The sequence below is a fragment of the Sardina pilchardus genome, chromosome 4, assembly GCF_963854185.1.
Source record: "Sardina pilchardus chromosome 4, fSarPil1.1, whole genome shotgun sequence".
Lineage (NCBI taxonomy): Eukaryota > Metazoa > Chordata > Actinopteri > Clupeiformes > Clupeidae > Sardina > Sardina pilchardus.
The window spans coordinates 3,610,968-3,627,799 of NC_084997.1; the positions used below are offsets into that span (position 1 = coordinate 3,610,968).

The 16,832-nt window shown below is 42.9% G+C and overlaps 2 protein-coding genes across 5 annotated transcripts; one reads left to right on the forward strand and one right to left on the reverse strand.

The window, feature by feature from the left end:
• The first annotated feature begins 630 nt into the window (after positions 1 to 630).
• On the forward strand, positions 631 to 3,209 carry zgc:66484 (uncharacterized protein LOC327557 homolog). 3 transcript variants are annotated; one of them, XM_062533751.1, is made up of 4 exons: positions 631 to 2,184; positions 2,448 to 2,628; positions 2,810 to 2,885; positions 2,996 to 3,205. In XM_062533751.1, the coding sequence occupies exons 1-4, from the start codon at positions 1,001 to 1,003 to the stop codon at positions 3,007 to 3,009; spliced, it is 1,455 nt and encodes a 484-aa protein (XP_062389735.1). In that variant the 5' UTR covers positions 631 to 1,000; the 3' UTR covers positions 3,010 to 3,205. The 3 variants fall into 3 exon arrangements, with proteins under 3 accessions (XP_062389735.1, XP_062389734.1, XP_062389732.1); XM_062533750.1 differs by having other exon boundaries at positions 2,819 to 3,209; XM_062533748.1 differs by having other exon boundaries at positions 2,810 to 3,203.
• A 68-nt stretch (positions 3,210 to 3,277) lies between these two features.
• On the reverse strand, positions 3,278 to 16,462 carry vil1 (villin 1). 2 transcript variants are annotated; one of them, XM_062533747.1, is made up of 20 exons: positions 16,363 to 16,462; positions 12,026 to 12,134; positions 11,734 to 11,808; positions 11,431 to 11,627; positions 11,028 to 11,136; positions 10,193 to 10,303; positions 9,876 to 10,078; positions 9,708 to 9,786; positions 8,256 to 8,354; positions 7,928 to 8,081; positions 7,689 to 7,789; positions 7,436 to 7,573; positions 7,157 to 7,315; positions 6,865 to 7,044; positions 5,722 to 5,867; positions 5,493 to 5,637; positions 5,191 to 5,379; positions 4,973 to 5,041; positions 4,628 to 4,786; positions 3,278 to 3,990 (listed from the first exon to the last, which is right to left on the reverse strand). In XM_062533747.1, exons 2-20 carry the CDS (start codon positions 12,104 to 12,106, stop codon positions 3,877 to 3,879), a joined length of 2,508 nt encoding a protein of 835 aa, XP_062389731.1. In that variant the 5' UTR covers positions 12,107 to 12,134; positions 16,363 to 16,462; the 3' UTR covers positions 3,278 to 3,876. The 2 variants fall into 2 exon arrangements, with proteins under 2 accessions (XP_062389731.1, XP_062389730.1); XM_062533746.1 differs by lacking the exon at positions 16,363 to 16,462 and adding an exon at positions 15,175 to 15,371.
• Positions 16,463 to 16,832: the final 370 nt, after the last annotated feature.

Genomic DNA, 16,832 nt, shown 5'->3' on the forward strand with positions numbered 1-16,832 from the left:
TTCCCTTTGGCTTTGGGGTGAGAGGCTGTGTGGGCCGTTGGATAGTAGAGCTGGAGATGTATCTCGCTCTGGCAAGGGTGAGAATGCACAAGAGCAATGTCAGAAGTGTAGGGAATGTTTTTGGATTTATTTAGTGAACGTGAAATTGGTATGTTTTTTTTTTTTTTCGATTCCAGGACAGATCAGGTATATTTCTTGAAGTAGAATGTTCCAGTAGGCTATCAGCAATTTTTGTCTTTGTGTATGTTTTGCATGGTTTTTAAATGACTTGCAGTAGGCCTATGTGTCTACACACCAAATTACACTACAGACTGAGTGAGCACTCTCATTACATGAAAGAGCCTACTTGTGCTTTTGCAGTTATATGAGTGTAGATGTCTGACTTGCATTATACGGTGCTATCCTTCAAGACTGGCTACAAACTGTTATATGACAGATGGGCAATAGCAATAAAGCACTAACAGTGCTGCTGTAATGATTTCTGTGGGCGCTCTGCAACTCACAAATGACACTAGAGTTTTCAGTAACCAATATCTGTCACTAGATGGTGCCGCTACCCCATAAAGGCGAAGCTTTCTGTGAATTCAGGAAGTCGGCTGGAATCAGATCGCCACTGTAGCTAACAGCAGGTCTGTAAAATGCAACAGACTTTAGCCAGTATAGCAACCTAGTCTTCTTGCACAGTGTAACTTAGATGATCAGATTAGAAGAATGGATTAGATTATCGGATAACTGAGTTGTAAAATTCACATCGGCGAACGTAATATGATCACGTGCGTCACCTTGTCCACTGACTCCAAAGGTCCTTTTTATTGCTTTATTCTTTTGCTCAATCAGCGTCTATATTCACTTCACATTAGCCTCGGTTTTCACGAAAATCACAGAGTCATTGTAAGCTAAAGCGTATTATAAGTAGTCTTATCAATTCATAGACGAGCTAAACATATTATAGCGCCTACAAAGTGCAGTTAGTCAGATAGTTAGCTTGATATAGCCTGCAATGAATCCTATCATTCATAGCGCCAAAGTAGTAGTAATAGGGGCTGGATTTGCGGGAATTTCTGCTGCAGTCAGTTTATTTGAGGCTGGATTTGAACATGTGCAGGTCCTGGAAGCCATGGGAAGAGTAGGTGGTAGAGTGTACACAATGAGACCATTTGGTTCTGACATCATAGAGATGGGGGCAAACTGGATTCATGGCCAGGAAGGGAACCCTCTCTTTGAGCTTGGTAAGGAGCATGGGCTGCTGTCTGAGGGGCATTCAGCCAGCACTAAAATGTGCCTACCTGGATCCATAACCCCTTGTGACTACTTCTTCAAAGAGGATGGGAGGTTGCTGCAGGCTGAGGACGTTGAGCAGGTGTGTGCTCTCTTTAGTCGACTGACCTCCAGGGCATTCGACTCTGAACTGGAGGAGAGGCACCGCTGCCTTAGCCTTGGGAATTACCTTGACAACGCCTTTGCTGAGTCGCCTTTGGCAGCAACAGAGGATGGCCTGAAGGTTTTCGAGTGGTGCAAGAGGTGCGAGTGTACGGACGAGGCAAGTTCTTCCCTTTATGAGGTGTCTGCCTCCCAGATTGGGCACTATGAGGCTCTGGAAGGAGGATTTTTTAATTCCCTTGGTCCAGGAGGGTATCAAGCATTTATAGACATCCTTTTAAGAAAGTTGCCGGCAGGGGTCATTATGACAAGTACCCCTGTGGCACACATTGAGTGGGCGTTGAATGAGAATGACCAGGGCAAGAGGTCAACTCATCCTGTACGAATTGTTTGTGAACAGGGTCAGAGCTTTGAAGCAGACCATGTAATAGTGACAGTCTCATTGGGGGTTCTGAAGCAGAAGGCTGCACTGATGTTTCACCCCCCTCTCCCAGACTCCAAGATGGCTGCCATTGATAGACTGGACATTGGCACTGTAGACAAGATCTATCTCTGCTTCCCTGAGAGGTTTTGGCCAGAAGACTGTGCTGGGATACAAGTTGTATGGGACAATGGACCTGAGGATGCCGCTGTCTACACTTCGGAGCTGGAGGGGGAGGCCTGGAAGGAGAACTGGTTTAAAAAAATCTGTGGCTTTGACACGGTGTCTCGGCACCCGAATGTTCTGTGTGGCTGGATCACAGGCAGAGAGGCCCTTCATATGGAGACGCTGGACGATGAACAAGTGGGAGATGTTTGTGTGAGGTAACATTCTGTCCATATACTGTACTTTATGCCGGTGATGAAAGGCCTACGTTTACTCTGATAAGGACTGCTCGTGTCATTAGAGTTATTTTCTACCTTTTCATGGTCAGGACTCGAGTACTGTAGGATACATCCCTCAAAATGATCAAGCATCTCTGTTCATTTCTAAAGTATGATTCATGGTATAATGTCTGAATACAAGCACTGCTTGAAAATGATACACAGGGTGGTTGTCCTAATCTATCTCTCTTTCCCCCAAAAAGATTACTCCGGTCCTTCACTGGCTGGCCTGTGCCTGAGGTCTCTCAGGTGTTGATATCCAGGTGGGGGCATCACCCCTATGTGCATGGCTCCTACACGTTTGTGCCGCAGGGGGTGCTAGCAGAGGAACATGGAGCTCTGGCTGCACCTCTCCCACCTGAGCCAAGTTCTGACAACAGGAAGGTATTTGTGTTCACCAACCTTGACCAACTCTGTACCTTCACTAGTGAAGTGAAACAACTGTGTAGTTGTCCTGAGTATTCCAAGTTAGCATTTTGTTGTAACATTTTAGTTGATGATGGAATAAATGATGAGACTATGTAAAGTGACGTAATTGTTGTGTTTTGATTCTCTTCTCCTCCAGCCTCTGCAGGTGTTGTTTGCTGGAGAGGCGACACATGTGAACTTTTATACCACTACACATGGAGCTTATCTCACAGGTATCAGAGAAGCACAGAGACTCATTAATCACTACACCTAATAAATATAAAGGTTCTTAGAAAAATAATGATTCACTGCCATTATGGAATTCCTTGATGTTCTCTTTCAGCTAATTCTAAATAGTGCATTACCTAAAAGGAGGAAGAAACTACAAACAGGATAATTGATTTCATTGTTTCTGGTTCATCTCTCAAATGCCATTGGGTCATTTGGATTATTGCAGAAAAAGATGAGCACATAGGCCTACATAAAATTGATGCACGAGTGAAATAGATTTGTGTTATTACTACACCATTAATAATTTATTCCAATAACAGTTTGTAATTTACCAAAAATCATTCATGTACTGTATATCATGGACAGTGTTCAATAAAATGTATCTATATTTGTCATCTCAACACACATCTGTGTAGATTCTTTCATAACTGCTGTTTATACTTTATCGACTTTGAAGATGCCCGAATCAATGTGTCCTTTCATGTCATGAAGACTGTGTCAAACAGTGTCATAAAAAGTGGATTGGGGTAAAAGGGAACTGCATTTTCTTAATTTTTATTTAACAGAGGTCAGTTTTTATTGTTAAACATTGGTAGAAATATGTTAATGTTTATCTTTTATTAACAACACCATGTAGTACATAATATGAGTTTATAATTAACAAAATGTCTATGATAAAAAACAATAAACAATCAAACAATACATTAACATTACAATCTACTTGTTAAAGATATTTGGGGCAAAGTCTCCATACCACAAAATCTGGTGGAAAGAGGAGTTTACGTAGCATATCAAAGCAACATTTGCATATCAGACTTGATGGAACTAATTAAATTACATGTATAATTACATATTTTCTGCTAAAGAGAAGGTACATAAATAATGTGATTTCAATTAACCAGCTGCTTCGCAAAACCAAATGACTGAGTAAAGATTGATGTTAGACATCTGTAAGAGTGATGTTGAGGAGTGCTCATCACAGTGTGTGTCCCTCTAAAACAAGCCCTTCTGTTTCTTAATAGTCTGCTGCTTCCAATCGGGCATGGAGTAGAAGTCCATGCGAGCCATGCCCATGATCAAAACAAAGTCCTCATTTGAAAGGTATTCCTGCAATTTCAGAAAGAAGAGAGCTATTTATAGAGGCTTCAAATTCCATTTCAAAACACACATTTACATTCTGTATATATATGTTATATATATATATATATATATATATATATATATATATATATATATATTATGCAGTGCCCTCCAAAAGTATTGGGACACATGCTATAGTTGAAAATATAAAATCATCTTTTGGAAATTGATCTTAATGCCTTAAATGAAAAAAAATAGGAAATATTCAACCTTTAAGGACATCAATTTTCTTTGTGAATGTATTGTAAATAAATAAATGTTTTCCTTAATACAGGGGTCATAAGTATTGGAACGCCTATGTTAAATTTCCATGGAGGCAGGCAGATTTTTATTTTTAAAGGCCAGTTATTTCATGGATCCAGGACACTATGCACCCTGATAGTCCCCTTGGCCTTTGGAATTAGCTCTATACCCTTCACCATACCATACATGGTATGGTTTTATTTCAGTTAGCCTATGGTTGAACACAAGGAATTTCAATACTTATAAATGCTTATTTATGAGTACATGACAATAAACTTTGAACTTTTTGAACTTTTAATATATAAAGTTCATGTATTTGGTCCATGAGATAGGATCTAGAGTTCATCCTGATGAGTCTTACCTCCTTTTTTGTGGGATCCACCCCCTCAGGCAGGTCCTCAGCCAGACAATTGATCAGCTTGACTGCAGGAAAGGCGGGCCTCGTGGTGGGAACCATGCTGACAGAAGATTCCTTTTTGTTGGGGCTGCTGAAGATGGTGCTGTTGGTGTTGGTCAGCTCCTGAACACACAGGTGAGATTATGAGATGCCAAAGGTGAAGGAAAGAAAGTTAGGCTTAAATATAGTGTACTGTAGTGACAATCCACTGTAAGGACGCCACGACACAGGTACAATTAATAGGTAACATTTTTTAGGAATGGGTTCGGAAAACACCTGGAATAAGTGAAACTCTCATCTTGAACTCACCATTGAAATCTGGATGATGTTAGTTGCATCTCCGAGCTCAGACTTCAACTGCTTATATGACTTTCCATCCTAAATACAAGATTTGAGAATGTGATGTAGTGGTGATTCTGATTGTTTTCTTTGTTTTATGTTGATAATATACACAAGTCAGCTGTTTTTACTCAATCAAGTCACTGCCATTTGAACAGTTTATCGTTTTGTTCTAAATGTGCACATACATTCCACTTATGAGGATCCCAGGCATGGAACCAGCCAGTGAAAGTGGGAGGCTCAAAACCCTGTTTGACCGTCAAGATTGGTGTGTTGATATCACGTCCAGCTGGATGGCTCCGCAGGTATTCTAGAGCAGTTACAACTGCTTCCTGCTTCTCCTTCTCATTGGCACCTTTCCCAATCCACAGGTATATCTGTGTGAGAGATGTAAACAGTTATGTTTTCACTTTGTCTTAAATTAATCAAATGAATGTTATTCATTATCATGGTGGTGCCACATCTGGTTAAATCAAAAGAAGTATCTCACCTGATCCCAGATATCCAGTAGCATGACATCTTCCTCATCCAGGTCATCTTGGTTGAAGTTTGTGATCTCTGTGGCAACAAACGTGCCAGTCTGGTTGGAGCACTCAAAGAGGCGTGGGGTGATATAGCCATACTCCTCCTGTAATCTAATAACAGGCACAGGGAATGAGCAGAAGAGGCCTACACTGTGAGATTCATCTCATGAGAAGAACGAATAACAATGGCTGTACCTCTTACTGCTGGCATATTGGGATTTTCCTCCAAGGTTCACCCAGAAGTCAGCTGGTTCCTGGCCCTCTGCAATAACAATCTTTTCTCTTCTGGAGATGATGTCCGCCAGAGATTTCCCCATCTCCCTCTCATCCCCACTGCATCCCTGCAACACAAAGCACTCAGCTATAGACCCTTTTAACAGCATAAACAAACATGTCCGTTCCAAAAGCATTTCCGGTTAGCCTGGAAAAAATATACTGTAGACTCGTTCATGAAGTGAATAGAGTCTGGTGACTCACGATTGGTATTCATTTCCAATACTTGCATCGCAACGGGGACAAGCTTTGCAAATAATAGTCCAGCCTTACCAATCACATTGATTAGATATATCTAACGTTACTTCCTAATTTGCCTACACTTTACAAACTGGCAATAAACAGCATCAACGGTCAGGAAACTGCATTGATTTTTCCAACTGCATTTTTTGATGTTTGCAGGTGTTGCTGCTACTGTTTATCACAGTTGGTTTTTCCCCTCTCGTGGCTGATAGGCCTGACATGTGTCTTGTCTGAGGGAAACAGTTGTGAACTATGGTGTTCCTGAAAGAAGATCTAGGTGGGCGGGGCCAGGCCAATTTCCGGTTGCACAGAAAACAACATTGAGCTAATGATAACATGGGGATAAGAACATGTTTTAAAATCAACATTTTGTAGAGCATTAAGCTAAAGCCTGATTCATTTTTATTTCAAAGCATCTGTGTTGGTTTTGAGCTTTTCAACCAGAAATCCTCTAGGAACAGATTAGATTGAAAGGGTTTACATTATGTCAAAGCTGTTGTGTGTACTGATCCAATGTATCCTAGTTTAAATGTTAGGAAATGTCAGGCAATGAGCAGAATATTATAAGCAACTGCAACTATTGCATGAGCATTCAGAGCACTCAGCTGACCCACTATTCTTTGGGCTTATCTTGGTCTTGGTATCAAATTATTATGTAGATATGGCCAGGCTATTATGTTGACTTAAGTAAGACTTTAGACTCTTTGCTTGTTATTGAAATCATGGCACTTTATGTACACCATTCTGCACCAGCATATACTTGCGCCACAAAGCAATTATTCATGAATTAAGTGTGACACTGAATCATTTAGAGATACCTACCTTTCCGCACCACAGATAACAGCAGTTCTCAGTCTTGAGCACAAACACATCGTTGGAGTTGAGGCTGGAGGAGCGAGCTGGCACCTCGATGGCGCTGGTGTTGAACTCGTTGCTGCCATGAACATGGAAGAGCCGCACGGCTGACTTGCCGTGAGAGGAGTTTGCTCTGGAACTTCCTTCCTGCGTGTGGACAATGAAGCAAAGGTCAGGAGGAGTGCACTTCTGTTTCCACTGAGCTTGACGGCAACAATGCGATTATACAGAAAAGGGAATGACGAGCTGTTAGACGTACCTCATACACAACCATCTTGCCCTTGAAGATGGCCATGAGATGCATAGGCTCTTTGCCCATAGGCACTCGCACCTGGACAGGCTCTCCGTTGTACGTCTGGTCCAGGGCCACAGCTTGGTATGCACAGGCGGCCAGCTCTGCAGTGCTGGCGTGACGGCCCTGTGACGCAACATGCATTGACATTGAAAACTTGCAGAAATGTGTAGCACTTCTCTTGCTGTCATCAAAGGAAGGGGAGTCATACAAGGTGCTTGTGGAATGCATATGAGTGCTACTGACCTGCCACATGTACAGTATGTAGTGCTTTTTGTTGTTGACTTGATATTCGTAGAGGATGAGGTAGCAGTCTCCACCGTAGAAATGCCCCAGCCACCTTCTGTCCACTGGGACCAGCTCATTTTCCTCGATCCTCCATACCTAGGTGTATAAGAGATAGATATGTAGAATTTGTACACTGGTAAGCAGGCAGACGTCTTAGTAAGGAATTGAACCAGCTGTCAGTAAGCATGCTAGTGGTCACATTGGTCTTGACCTGCGCTTCACCGGTTCCATCGTCCACCATTTTCTGCCGTGCGGCCTGGTCAGGTCTGGCATGCATGGATGTGGCATCAAATTTGACCTGTTCCACCTTGGCTGCAGCATGCAGAGAATGACAGAGTCATAATGGGGCTTTGTGATGTATGGCAGATCGTCATATGAATATTTTCATATTTATAGTAACAAACTGGTCTCATTAAAAGTACTGTAGGAGAGTGAAATTGGTCTACCTACCAACTTTCCCAGGGCTGTGTGTTACCCCAAGCCCCAGAGTCTGGTTCTTCATCGTCCATTTCTGGAAAAGTTGCTTGAATAGGGCGGACTCAGCCCCATCATTCACAGTCTCAACATAAGTGGACAGAGGGTAGCCTTTAGCCCTCTTGTAGGCCTTGGGAAGGGAGTAATTGATTTAAATACCAGTGCGAAACCACAGACCATTTATATGTTCACACATTTACACATTTTGATAAGTATGTATGTCCTTGGTTGTACTTCTATAGTCCCTTGACCGTCAGTAGGTGTATTTATTGGTACTGAATTTAGGCGCCAGTTAAACACTCACCTCTGCTTTATTCAGAGACTCAGACCTCTCTGTCTTGGAGGCCATCTTCCCTTTCCAGATGAAGATCCGTATCCCACCCTGGTCCAGCAGATAGCAGTCCTGTAGGCAGAGCACAGAATTGTGGGCTTTGTGGTATCACTGGAAATTACTCTCGTCTTCTTCTTCTACACATGGGGCTTGTCAATCAAATCTGTGTGTGTCAGGCTAATGAATCTCTGGCTACTTGCTAACGTTGTGTACACATTCTGCTATCAGCTCAGGATCAGCAGATAATCGCCATTAGCTAAGACTAATTTATTAAGGTACGGTTTACAGCCCTTGGGTAATAATGACGTACCTTGCCAGCTAGAGTGCGTACCTTGCCAGCTAAACATGCCAGTCTGTTAACATGCACCAGAGGGTGCTCTAGCATTCAGCCCATATGATAAATGTTGCTATTTAGTGTCATGAAAGGACTGTGGGTCGTTTGTATTCAACCTACACATAAATCATCATAAAAGGGTTTAGCTGAAAGCCTACTTTTTTTTAGTGTGCGTGACCTAAATAATCTGTCCCTCTAGTCAGTGGTTTAATCAGTGGTAAGATGGCTGGCTTCCTCTTTAGTATCTTTAGATTTACAGAACAACATTTTGGAGAAGTAAACCCTAAAAGAAAAGAAAGCAAGAGACCAGCTAAACCCTTGTGGGTAAAGTCTTGACAGTTCATTTCACTTCACTGTTCCATGTAATGCGCTCTGACACTGTCCAAACAGAAAATAGATTCAATATGGTATAGTTATGTACCCATAACTATGTTTATTCTACCTACAGTATAAGGGCAATACTTCAGCGTGAACTTGTATTGTTAGTATGTAGGGCTGTACTGAAAGTAAGAAGCATGCATTTTAAGGTTGGAGCAATGCCAGAGTGAAACTGAACAACAATGTTTGCCCTTTCTTCCTTCCATTGTCATCATCTGACATCCACAGTTGTCAAATGATAATTTTGTTTTTGTGTGTGACACAGGCTGAGATCTCTGTCTGTTCACAATCAGTCTGCTAATAAATGTAATTTTGGTGTGTAATGTGAATATCACAGAATTTCAATTGTTTCTACAGTTTTACTGAATCCCCTAAATTCCTGTGTTTAATAATGAGGCGTCTGGAGTTTATCTTTACTCTGTTATCTCTAGTTGGAGCCCAGCCCTCTTCCATGTCACGTACAAACTCATGAAAAGACCTCTCACTTCTCCATTTTTACTTGTACATTATTACTATTTTTACCCACATGATTTAGGGCCAAACAGAATACACCAGCTACATGATTGGCAAGAGACAAATGTTTCATTTTGACATTTTTGATACACTTGATTGAATCTCAAACATTTCACTGTGTGGTTCTAACACAAGCATGGCATTTGCATGATTGGCCCAATTGAGCTCCTTGTAATGCGTATTAAAACGCTGTAGCTTACCTCATGCTTGAGAAGGTCCTGTGTCAGGGGTTTCACGGCCACCTCCTGAACCACCAGATTCCCCTGTGCATCTGAAATGCTGATAAAAGGTGACAACCCTGTTGTATTAGAGAGCTATCCATATGTGTGTAGGTCAGTTGAAGAGCTGTGTTGAGAGTCGGTACTCACTGAAAGAGCTTGATGCTGGACTTGAGTTTCTCATCGACCACGGTGTCAGGTATGGGTTCTTTGATGTCCCTCCTCTCCCCGAGGACCTGTTTCATGAGTTTCATGGCCTCCTCAGATGACTTCTCGTCGTCTCCCTCCACCACAGTAATCTGTGCTCGGCCTCCTCTCTCCCGGTCACGGATGTCCTTGGCCAGATTCATCCCCTGCAAGAACAGCAGTTTGCTTAGAACGAGTGCTCAATAGACCAGTTAAGAATATAATAATATTAGTCTCAGAGGGATGATTTTGGAGGTTTTGAGGAAGGAATGGTGTCCTGCCTTCAGTCTCTCCATATGGTTGCTCTTCGGTCCACTCCACTGGATGATCAGGCTCCCCATGTCCAGCAGGAACACGTCACCCTTATTGAAACTGTTCCAGCTCAGGTCCACCTAAATATGTCAAAACATGTCAGGTTTGCTAGACATCTTGGATGGCAGGCCTGGAGTGAGATCTGTGAGCCTATGCCAGTGCCTTGAAAGACATGTATTTGTAAAGACCACAAGGAGGTGTTAGACAATATTTTGCTTAAAAAAAAAAAATCAAAAAACAAAAACAAAGTTAAATTAGCTGATTGATGTACTTTCAAATTTGTGAAACACGGATGAGGCTGTTTGGTATATACACATGAGAGGTTGGCTATAAGGGCAGGGTGTTTGCTTAATCTTCAACTGGTTGATTGGGTTATGCCATTTCTTTTCTAGGTATGAGAGATGTTACCCAGCAGTTAACCTGTGACTTGTGCTCTAGACTGAGAGCACCCACCTTTCCTGCCACTGATTAGTTTCTCATATACTGTGATGAAGTCTTAATGATTTCACAACTCCACTGACCACTGCAGTGTGTGTCAGTGTGCTATTAGCCTGTGCTATGGACCTTTTTGACCATGGTTGCAATGATTCAGTGTTTCCTCGCTCTTGCGAACAGGGGTGATGTCAAAACATTTCACGCCCTCTAACACCGCCTGTGTGTCTCTGCTCTGCAAAGCTGGTGGAAATAAACTTGCTAGCAGCTCGCGGTATCAGTGTGTCATCCACTGTGTGTCTTTATGTGTGTCTCTGGCCTTCTATAAACAGCTTGACGAGTTAGCTGTGTGAGAGGGTGTGACATTCTTACTTCTCCAGCCACAACATTCTTCTTCCCCTTGACATGCAGCAGTCGGCGGATGTTGTACATGTTAGTCTCAACCTGTTTCAATCCAGATGCCACCCCTCCCTTCTTGTAGCTAGTAGGAGTCAGAGGACAGATGGGTTGAAAAATGTTTTACCTAAGGGTGTGCTGTGTGCTTAACATTCATAGTCTGCCACTTCTTAGAACAGAAGCAGAAGTAAGCTGGAATTAGATCTTACTCAACTTCCTCTTCCTTTGGCGTCATATTATTACTTGTCTGATACACAGCACATTTTGTCATATTGTACACTAAATCAGCCGCTCTGGTGTAACATTGCTGTAAACCACTACAAGGATGGCAGGTGTTTTTCCCATAATGGTGTGCTGTGTGCTCAGCTGGCCTACTCACATGAGGCCCTGCTTGAAGTATCCTCGAAAGGTGGCGCTCTCGTAGCCCTGCGTCTCGCGGTGCTGCACGGCCACGCCTCCCAGGTGCTCGTCCATCAGGGTGGTGTAGATGGCGGCTGCCCCTTGCTCGTCCTGAGAGGTGGTCTTGCCCAGCCAGTAATGGATGTCATAAGAGTAAGACCGGCTGGTCTTGTGCGTCTGAGTTGCCGTGGAAAGTATGGGATAGGAGGATATTTTGGATCAATGGATGATCAGTTGTAAAACCACTTGATAATAAGCCTGTTTTGACCGAATGGATGCTTACATAGAGTATCACATAGCTGTCTCCCTCATAGAAGTGGCCATATGTTTTTGAGGGGAAAGGCACTAACTCCATGTCCTGGTGGAAAAATATAAAACACATAACATACACATACTTACACGACACACAAATAACCCCACAACTCTTTGTTAACCTTTTCAAATGAGAAAGCATTAAAAAAAATGTGTAAAAAAAGGTCTTCACATGGATTTCCCAATTCTAGTCATGCTAAGACATCTGATGATGGTATGCCATTAGGCAAGGATGAGTCAGCACACAGTTCATGCTCTTTTACCTCCACCCTCCATATCTGCAGACCTGGCGTTGTTTTATTGAGGACTTTTGGAATCTGAGATTTGACTTTAATTTGCGGCATGGTGCCAGCTTCAGCTCCTGGGGAATGCCTAGATGTGGGAGAAGGAAGAGAGATCTTAAAGGAGATAGACTGGGGAGTTGCTCAACACAGCACACAGTTCAACTCAGGCTACTAGTGTGTGGCCATTAAACATGGTCGTTAAACATGCGTTATATTTTTTCACACAGCCCTGTTTTCCTCACAGTGGTCCAATGTGACACCCATCCAATATCAAGCACTATGTTTTATTGCACAGCATTTTCAACTTTGTGCTTGGACTCGTGTGACCGCCTGTCATTGACTGCTCACTGGAAAATTACTGATAGCACAGCTCAGTGCGCTACTTTGAACTTTCTTGTCTTCATAATGTGTTATTAGCCACATTAATGATCCTCTTTTATTGAGGCCTTTCCCCAAAGGTTATCAGGTTGACTCATGAAACCCCATTAATAGTGTGTAGTGTGCAATACTGGGTGGGTCCCCTCTGTGCAGCACTACCTGATCGCTTGATTATTCTCACAGGGCATGAACAGCAACCCACACCACAGGAAGTGAAACAACCTTCACCATTGAGTCTTTTTAACAGTTCAGGTTTCCGGAGCGGGGAAGGTGTAAACACACATGTACTGTATGTATTGCATAGTCTGCTGCTGTAAACAGGACATGTGCTAGGTGTGAAGTTAGCAAATATACAAAGATTAACAGCAGTAACAGCAAACACTAAATTAAAATGTTCTGCGGCAACATATAAATAGGTCTAATTTACATGGTCAGAGATAGTAAAGTGGAAATCCCTTTTAGAACTTCCTGCCTGCCTCATGTCACATACCTCTTTTCAACAGTTAAACCTTACTGACCATACCCACTGAAACATTATTGTGCAGTATGTATACTAGTAAGATAAATAGTGTTTAACTTTATTGTCATTGCTTTTTGACTAACCTGTGTTGCCAAACAATTGTGGGATTAAAGTTCAGTAAATAGATACTGTTCTATTGAAAAGAGTGAGTGACTCATTTGGGGGAACAGGCTATGCGGTCTAAACTCATCAGGGTGTAGCATAGTGAGCTCTTCTTCACATGTGTGATGGAACTTGTGGGAGGACTGTGAGATAAAATGACCACACAGAGCCTAGCTTGCCACTGCCCTCTTCCCCTAAGGGCTGATTGTTTCATATGTGTTCTCTGCCTTGTAAACAGCTCTGAATGTAATAGCCTAGTTTGGCTAATTCACTTTGAATGTTCATTTTAAAATAGTGCTGTGCAATTGAAGCTGAACTGTTTAAGTTTGCATGAAGATCAGCATTGACTGATGACAATTTAGGGCTCAATAAAACAGGCTTTGTATATCTCACAGGGAATCATGCATGGTTTATGATTAGCTGGCCATAAATTGTTATTGTTGTGCCATGTTTGCCCTCATTCAAGGGACAGACTTTCCAGCTGTGTTAATAATAACCTTCTGAGCAAATATAACTCAGTTCAAGGAGGCCTCGCCCACACCATGACGTGGCCCCACAGATGATTATTACTGTACACCCCCAACCCCTCCATTTTTGACACAAGCGTCTAATGCCTGTCCTCTCCTCTGAGACTTGTGGCTCTACCATGCTGTGCCTCTCCTTCTATTCCTCGTTAAGGGCCATGATGGCAGTCCGATATGGCTACGGTCCCATGACAACATTACACCTCTGAACGATGCTGCCTTTGTGGCAACTGATGGCGGGAGGGATATGAGGATGTTGTAAAATGAAGTAAAATGAAAAGCTGCCTTTTCCCTCAACATTAGGAAACATGTACTGGTAGTATGAGTAGGATCAAAAGGCTTGCTATATGTAATATGTGTAGATGCATTATGTATCTCTCCTCACTGATCTCCCCCACACAGTTCATTTGTGGGTTTGCCCATAATAAAATCAACTTTTTATGAGTGTCCTTATCAAGCTTATCAATACATGATCAAACTGCTGTCCAGAGGTCTGTGGATGTTGTAATGTAACCATATGTATCTTGTCAGATGGGGCTCTATAAGAAATGAAGTATTCCTAAAACAATAATTTTACAAAACCAAACTCAACTCTCAATGTGCCACAGATATATGACATTTGTGAATTATGCATAGAATACGAATTAGAATGGTAACTATATTTGGTTTCTGTGTGATACAGTAATGTGCAGCTGAACCTTATCTCCTTATCTAGTTTATATCTAGAGTGCCCATAATTGTGACAGAAATTGGCAGAGAGAGCAGGACAGTGTACCCAGCTATTATGTAAGTGTGGCCTGGCATGGCCTTGAGCGATGATTTACTTCACAGTTTTAATGGCAAGGCCCTCTCTCCTCCCCTGCCCCCCCCTCTCCTCCATGCACCTCCAACAGGTCCGCTACCTCCCTTGCTGGGAAACCCCGTCTCTTGTCACTGACATCCTATTTGCTCTGTGTCCCAGTCGCTTTGCAGCTGGTCATGATTACTGACACGTTAAAGCATTCAGTATGTATCCAGGAAAGCTTTAGCTATTGTTACTGCCGAAGAGTTGTTAATTTTTGCCTTTTCATTTCAACCTGGCACTTAACCTAAGTCTTAGAACGATATGAATTTGTCTTTCATCATATTTGAGCCCTGGTAGATATGAGATGTATGTCATTCTGAAGCAGAACAGATAGCACTATACATTGAATAAGTATGAACATAAAATCTTGCTAAAATCCATTGGAAAAAGGTTACCATATGGTTTTCTGGACAACAAGACCTGCTTCTGACCACACCCTGAGGATGGACTTAGACAGTATTATATCTGCTCCTTTCATATGCTACTAGGTTTATGATGCCACACATGACACCAAATGATTTTCCACTTAATAATAATTTCTGAAATTTAGTTGAAAATGAACCTAGTCCATAATGGAATAACAAGACATAGCATGGTTATAGCATGGTTAACATTTTAGCTGCCATGTCACCTCCCACATCCCTACTCCGTACTTTCCTGACCCATCTCATCTATGCTCCTGGATCAATTTGCCACACAGTCTCTCTATTTTAATCCCCAGAGATGCTAGAAAAGGTGTTCACTGGAGAGTGCCACTCACCTGTGCTGCCGAGAGTGCTGGAAAGAGATGTGGCAAGAGACGACGCAGCATGGACACAGGCAGTCGCAGAGTGTCCGCAGCTCTCCCTTGCCTGTTTACAACCCGTGAACTTTGCCTCTTGCCCTCCCCACTGATAAAACGCATCACTCCCCCATATATGGCAAGCACTGGCGATCTGCATACAGGTGTGTGCCATCCTTGACTGGCCACCGCTCAGTTTTGCCCCCATGTCGGTGTCAGCGGCTGCGTCGCCGGCTGGCTGGAGCCCCATTGGTGCTTCAGCCTTGTTTGCCTTCTTGGTCCCACCTGGGAGAGGTGTTTACCCAAGGGCCAGGTTGCTTTGTTATTGCAGTGAAGTTTAAATGCAAGCCTGATTTGCTCTGCTTGCAATTACCGCAGACTGAGAATGAAACGTATATGCAGAACCAGAGAGCTTTGATCCTATGGCTAATTTCAGTCCTACTGTGTTCATTTAAGAACAGGGAGCACACGGCTATGCCATTTAGCTGTGTGTGTGTGTGTGTGTGTGTGTCTGCCCGCTTGTCCCTAGTGTTAAATTCTCTCTGATCTTCAGATTACAGGATCTCGGCTACTCTAGATCTCCGGACAGAAAGCCAAAATCTCTCGTGGAATGTGCAATGATTAAGTCAGTCTTATTATGCCCCATAACTTAGATGGAAATGACTTTGAGTTCCCATGCACACAGTCAGTGAACATATCATGCATGAGCTCTGCTCAACCACTGCTCACGTCAATACCACACTGAAAATGAAACAGTGACCAAAATATCAACTGCAAATGTCATCTTGCTGCAAGACACCCTCATGCCCTTGAGTTGCTGTTGTCTTATTGATTTATTGGTAATCAGGAGGGCGCACCTTACCTAACATTCTTAGCAAAGGCACAGCCAGCACTTTGGGCACAGAGACCAGGTCAACATTGCCCACAGCCAAATGGACCATGAAATGAGAGCTCAGAATTGTTTGTGGCTGCTGTTGGTCTGATCTTGGCGACCCTCCCCCTTCACACTGCCTTCCCAGACAAGCTTTAGCACTCGGCAGTTCTCAAAGTGCCACTAAGTTTGACCAACCTTCTCTCCTCGTAATCCACTAACATCAAGCTATAACAATCCTACTACAAAGAAAAGGTCTGCACAGCCCAAATTCCAGTGGGAAGATTTTGACATACCTGATTCTTGGAGACGCGTGTGTATATCTCCACGGCAGGGCAATGTCAAGTTCTCTTCGGCCCCTTTCTTCCTCACACTTTGTGAGTGAACTTCAGCCTGTACACCTCCACTCCCCTTCCCTGCTCACACTCATTAACCACACTCAGATTGTAACTGCCAGGAGACAGAGAGAGAGTGAGAAAGCGAAAGAAAGAGTGTATAGGCCAGAAAGAGAATATAAGACTGTGGGAGCGAGAGAGGGGGTATCCCAGGGCTTAGTTCCACTAAGCAGTGGTCACTGGGTGTTTACGGTGCTCTGTGGCCCTGGCTTACATAATGCTGAAGTGGACTCATTTCCGCGTGGTTGTTAGTTCAGCTCTGCGGCTCTCCTTTTGTTAGTGTGCTGTGGAGTGTACCCCTCGCACACTCTGAACAAGCACCTTACTGTCCTCTGTGTTTGTCGCTAGAAAACATCCATCTTTTCTTTTTC